This window comes from Eurytemora carolleeae, unplaced genomic scaffold, assembly GCF_000591075.1.
Source record: "Eurytemora carolleeae unplaced genomic scaffold, Eaff_2.0 scaffold118, whole genome shotgun sequence".
NCBI classification, from domain to species: Eukaryota; Metazoa; Arthropoda; class Copepoda; order Calanoida; family Temoridae; genus Eurytemora; species Eurytemora carolleeae.
The window spans coordinates 3,850-10,437 of NW_019396343.1; the positions used below are offsets into that span (position 1 = coordinate 3,850).

At 32.9% G+C, this 6,588-nt stretch overlaps 1 protein-coding gene across 2 annotated transcripts in view; it reads left to right on the forward strand.

The window, feature by feature from the left end:
* Positions 1-6,283, forward strand: part of LOC111701336 (uncharacterized) — a 7,106-nt gene extending 823 nt beyond the window's left edge. Inside the window, exons 1-4 of one of the 2 annotated variants that reach the window (XM_023472583.1) lie at positions 2,513-3,736; positions 4,518-4,724; positions 4,914-5,033; positions 6,025-6,283. In XM_023472583.1, coding sequence (XP_023328351.1) covers positions 3,451-3,736; positions 4,518-4,724; positions 4,914-5,033; positions 6,025-6,224 — 813 coding nt within the window. In that variant the 5' untranslated portion in view covers positions 2,513-3,450 and the 3' untranslated portion in view covers positions 6,225-6,283. Of the gene's footprint in view, positions 1-612; positions 820-1,019; positions 1,140-2,512; positions 3,737-4,517; positions 4,725-4,913; positions 5,034-6,024 lie in introns of those variants that run through there. The other variant, XM_023472582.1, reaches the window with a different exon arrangement.
* The last annotated feature ends 305 nt before the right edge of the window (positions 6,284-6,588 follow it).

Here is a 6,588-nt window from a genome sequence, read left to right on the forward strand (position 1 = left end):
TATCCTCTATTGATGATCTTATTGATATTTATGTTCAGATGTATCCTCTATTAATGATCTTATTGGTATTTATGTTCAGATATATCCTCTATAAATGATCTTATTGGTATTTTTGTTCAGATGTATCCTCTACTGATGATCTTATTGGTATTTATGTTCAGATGTATCCTCTATTAATGATCTTATTGGTTTTTATGTTCAGATATATCCTCTATTGATGATCTTATTGATTTTTATGTTTAGATATATCCTCTATTAATGATCTTATTGGTTTTTATGTTCAGATATATCCTCTATTATTGATCTTATTGATATTTATGTTCAGATGTATCCTCTATTAATGATCTTATTGGTGTTAATGTTCAGATGTATCCTTTATTAATGATCTTATTGATATTTATGTTTAGATATATCCTCTATTGATGATCTTATTGGTATTTATGTTCAGATATATCCTCTATTAATGATCTTATTGATATTTATGTTCAGATATATCCTCTATTAATGATCTTATTGGTATTTATGTTCAGATGTATCCTCTATTAATGATCTTTTTGGTATTTATGTTCAGATGTAACCTCTATTAAGGATCTTATTGGTATTTATGTTCAGATATATCCTCTATTGATGATCTGTTTGATCTATATTATCTGGGAGACAAGTTTGAGCTGCGTGGAGCCAGGAACCTGATCAAGGAAGTTGTCTCTAGCTTCAAGATCAATCAGGAGAACTGGATTCATGTACTCAAGGGAATCAAGAAGTACGAGAATACTTTCCTGTTTGAAGATCTCTGTAACATACTTCAGGATGAGGTTCAAGGTATTTAGATGATTTCAATTTGATAGAAATTAATTTTAAAATTTACTTGACAGTTGATTTTTATTAATATGCTAGAGGAATAATTTTGCCGTTTTTTTTTTTGTTGACAAAGTGACATTTTGGCACTATTGAGCTTGGAACTACTAGTTGAACCTGGTTCAAATTAATCAATTATGAATTTATGTTATCTTTTTGTTTAGGCTATTTGAAGGGCTGTCCCTCTTCTGATGATTACCTGGATGATATTCAAGAATCTGATGATACAGATTTCTATTCCTGGGTCAAAAACTGGATTCAGAAATGGAGCAGATCAGACACAGGTTAGTCTGATTGTATATAATTACATTTTTTTGCTTTATTTTTATGCGCTATATAAGTTTGCGATAAATAAAAATAGTTATGAAAATTCACTTTTTTGGGGCTGTACAAAATTTTGTGCAAAATCTCTTCACAAAGTTTATGCAATTAGTTTGGTTTTGTCCATGGCTCTCCATAGAGCTATAAAATGTTGAAATCCAAGTCATTTTTATTACTTAAACTTTTGCTTGTACTTGGTTGGGGAAAATTTATGATTTTTGAAGAAAAAATATGAATTTTTCTTTGGAGAAAGTTGTTAAACACATCCTTTCCTTTCTTATCTTCTTTTCTTTAGATTTTCCCTCTCAACCTTAACCATTTTTACCTTCCCCTTGTCTTCCCTACTCAACCCTTCCTATCTTCAATTCCATACCTTCCTCTTTTCTTCCTTCTAATCTCTACCTTCCCCTTCCCTCTCCCTCATTATGCCTTCCTCTTCCCTCTCCTTCATTATACCTTCCCCTTCCCTCTCCCTCATTATACCTTCCCCTTCCCTCTCCCTCATTATACCTTCCCTTTCCCTCATTATACCTTCCCCTTCCCTCTCCCTCATTATACCTTCCCTCAAATTACAATTTATTGAACAACAACAAAACTGTTTTAAAGGATAAAAAGATGGAAGACCACATTTTGCAAAGCTCATGAGAACTCCAACTATTATTTTTGATACCACCTTTGTCAGTTATCCTTTTCTTTGTCAGCTGTTTCCATTCCCTACCTTACCTTTTTCCCTTAAATTTCCTACTTTCCTTTTCCCTCTTTACACCTTCCCATGTCCCTCCCTAATTTTTTCATATATAAATATAAATAAAGCTTGAAAACTTTGAAAGATCTCTTAACTATCAACCTGACATTCTCAAAATGTGCTCATTACAGTATTTACCATCAAGCTCTCTTCTTAAGATGTGGAATAACCTGCCTCTTGACTTAAAAAGAAGCAACTCTCTAAGTATATTTAAAAATAGACTACTAAATTCTCTTTTTGAAAATTATAGGACAATGTGTTATAAACCGAATTGCTATTCATGTAAAACTAATTAGATATGTTTTAATATGCTTTGATATTTNACAACAGAAAGATAAGAGGATTGAAGAATTGGAATTAAAGCATGAAGAACTAATCCAGACCACACAACAGAAAGCTAAGAGGATTGGAGAATTGGAATTAAAGCATGAAGAACTTATCCAGACCACACAGCAGAAAGATAAGAGGATTGAAGAATTGGAATTTACGCATGAAGAATTTATCCAGACCACACAACAGAAAGATAAGAGGATTGAAGAATTGGGATTTAAGCAGGAAGAACTTATCCAGACCACAGAACAGAAAGCTAAAAGGATTGAAGAATTGGAATTAAATCAGAATGATCTTCAACATAATCTACAGACAAAGGATAGAATGATTCAGAACTTGGAATCCCAGCATGAAGAATTTATTAAGAACACAGAACTGAAATTGAGAATGATGAAGGAAATGAAAGGCAACGCATGTTTTGAAGTTATTTTCCCAGTTTGTCCTGGTGAACCATTTTATTGTCGTAGGAGTAATACTCCCTTAGAAACCATGATGGTTGAGCACATCAAAAGTTGTAATTATACTAAGTTTAGTCATCTAAAGCTAAATACAGAAGTGAAGGTTACTTTTAATGCAGTTTATATGATGGAAGAATCCAGAGACTGGTTTAAAATCAAGATAGAGACTTTCAATCATCAACAGTTGTCATACATCATGCACCACAGCGAAGAGGAAACAAAGGATGTGCTCTATTACAGTATAAAATATTTGGGTGATAGTAACATACTCAAATTTGGACCAGTAAGATGTGCTCCTATGGGGATATCACTTGAGGATGCTGTACACAATAACTTCACAACAAACTTTCCAAACAATTTTCTTCTAAAAGATGTGAAATTTACAATGTATAAAGCATAATCATCTTTGTCCACTACCAACCCATCTCAAACATATCAGACAGTGTTTCTAAAATTAGAAGAAATAAGAAATTGATTGTTAAGTAATTGAAGCTATTTTATGTTAATCTTATTACTGAGCTTATGTTTATTACAAGTGTTTATTTCCAGAAAAAGTGAGAACCATATTTTTTATAAAGAAACATTAAATTTAAGTGAAATAGAGGCAAGCCATTAACTTGTTTAGAGTGTATGGTTTTAAATTGGACATACAAATGTAAGCTCACCTAAAAGAATTGTGGACGGATTACCTATTTTTAATAATGTTTAATTTCAGATATATTGAAGACCTAAACTGCAAGTATGAAGTCTAAAATGATTAACATCAAGGATTTTGATTTTCATGATTTGCTTGACCCTGCATCCAACCTTTATGATGTTGAATTCAAGATTATAGATAAAAACTCCCATGAGCTGGGAATTGTCAGGTCCCACAAGTTCTTGCTGTCCCTCCTGTCCCCTGTGCTGAAGAAGATGTTTAGCAACCGGGAGGAGGGGTTCATTGTTGTTGAGCTCACTGGTCCATCCTTCATAAGTCTCCAGACCCTCATCCAGTTCTTATACACTGGAGATGAGTCAGTTATTACAGGTCAGTTAAACCATCCTTCATAAGTTTCCAGACCCTCATCCAGTTCTTATACACTGGAGATGAGTCAGTTATTACAGGTTAGTTGAACCATCCTTCATTAGTTTCCAGACCTTCATCCAGTTCTTATACACTGAAGGTGAGTCAGTTATTACAATTTAGTTGAACCATCCTTCATAAGTCTCCAGACCCTCATCCAGTTCTTATACACTGGAAATGAGTCAGTTATTACAGGTTAGTTGAACCATCCCTTATTAGTTTCCAGACCTTCATCCAGTTCTAATACACTGGAGATGAGTCAGTTATTACAGGTTAGTTGAACCATCCCTCATTAGTTTCCAGACCTTCTTGCACCTTCTAAAACTATTAATTAGTTTCTTTCAAAGATTAAAATGGAAATTGATCTTTATGTTGAGATGTATCTTCTTTTGATGACCTTCTTGATCTTTTTGTTCAGATGTATCCTCTATTGATGATCAGTTTCCTCGTTATGTTGCGATATATCCTCTATTGATGACCTTCTTGATCTTTTTATTCAGATTTATACTCAATTGATGATCATATTGATCTTTATGTTCAGATGTATCCTCTATTAATGATCTGTTTGATCTTTTTGTTCTAATGTATCCTCTATTGAGATCTTATTGATCTTTATGTTCAGATATATCCTCTATTAATGTCCTTATTGATATTTATGTTCAGATATATCCTCTATTAATGATCTTATCGATATTTATGTTCAGATATATCCTCTATTAATGATCTTATTGATATTTTTGTTCAGATTTATCCTCTATTGATGATCTGTTTGATCTGTATTATCTGGGAGACAAGTATGAGCTGCGTGGAGCCAGGTACCTGATCAAGGAAGTTGTCTCTAGCTTCAAGATCAACCAGGAGAACTGGATTCATGTACTTAAGGGAATCAAGAAGTACGAGAATACTTTCCTGTTTGAAGATCTCTGTAACATACTACAGGATCAAGTTCAAGGTATTGGGATTCATTCAATTTTACAATTTACTTGACAGTTGATTTTTATTAATTTGCTAAAGGAACATTTTTGTTGGGGTATATTTTTTGTTGACAAAAAATATCCCTTTGGCACTATTGAGCTTGGAACTACTAGTTGAACCTGGTTCAAATTAATCAATTATGAATTTATGTTATCTTTTTGTTTAGGCTATTTGAAGGGCTGTCCCTCTTCTGATGATTACCTGGATAATATTCAAGAATCTGATGATACATATTTCTATTCCTGGGTCAAAAACTGGATTCAGAAATGGAAAAGATCAGATACAGGTTAGTCTGATTTTACATAATTACATTTTTTTGTTTTTATTTTTATACTATATATAAGTTTGTAATAATTAAAATAAAGCTTCCCTTAACTTGAGATCACATCTGTTTCCTTTCTTATCTTCTTTTCTTTTCCTTCTCAACCTTTCCCATTTCTACCTTCCCTTTGTCTTCCCTTAACCCTTCCTATCTTCTATTCACTACCTTTCCCTTCCCTCTCCTCATTATACCTTCCTCTTCTCTCTCCCTCATCATACCTTCCCCTGTCTCTCCCTAATTTTAATTTATCTGTATTTGTTTACTAACTTTTTATCACTCTCATTGGTCGGAGTATCCAAAAATAGAGAATTTAGCAGAAAATCAAAAGTGTCCACAGTGGATACAGAGATTGCACGATTCGGATAAATTTGTTTAAGTTTTCAGCGCAAATTGCAATTCATTAAACAACAAGAAAACTGTTTTGAAGGATAAAAAGATGGAAGACCACATTTATTAAAGCTCATGAGAATTCCAACTATTATTTTTGATACCACCTTTGTTAGTTATCCTTTTCTTTGTCAGTTATCCTTCATCCCCTGTTTCCATTCTCTACCTTACTTTTTTTCCTTCAATTTCCTACTTTCCTTTTCCCTCTTCATACCTTCCCATGTCCCTCCCTAATTTTTCCATATATAAATTCCCCTTTTCCCTCCTAAAATCCCATCTCCCCTTCTATCTACGAAATCTGAGATTTTAACAAAAATACTCGTTATTCCCTATATCTGAGTAACTATTTGGAAGATACTGTCTTTTTCTATTTGAAAAGTATTAATTCTCATAATTATATTTTACAGAGAAACTGCAGTTAAAAATACCCAATTAAGTTAAGATATCTCAATTTTCCTTGCCAAGACAAGAGTTTAAAGGGTACTATTGTGAATCAGACATACCATTATTTAAATACAGGTTGACCTGAAATTTCGCCTACAGTTCCTTTTAACTATTATATTTTCAGGTTTACAAGAAGCAGATAGGAAGGATTCACAGGAAAGTGAACTCAAGGATTTAAAGATTCAAATCCAGAATATGAAATATCAGCATGAAGAACTTATCCAGAACACAGAGCAGAAAGATAAGAGGATTAAAGAATTGGAATTAAAGCATGAAGAACTAATCCAGAACAGAAAGATAAGAGGATTGAAGAATTGGAATTAAAGCATGAAGAACTTATCCAGACCACAGAACAGAAAGATAAGAGGATTGAAGAATTGGAATTAAAGCATGAAGAACTTATCCAGACCACACAGCAGAAAGATAAGAGGATTGAAGAATTGGAATTAAAGCATGAAGAACTTATCCAGAACGCACAACAGAAAGATAAGAGGATTGAAGAATTGGAATTAAAGCATGAAGAACTTATCCAGACCACACAGCAGAAAGATAAGAGGATTGAAGAATTGGAATTAAAGCATGAAGAACTTATCCAAAACACAGAACAGAAAGATAAGAGGATTGAAGAATTGGAATTAAAACATGAAGAACTTATCCAGAACACACAACAGAAAGATAAGAGGATTGA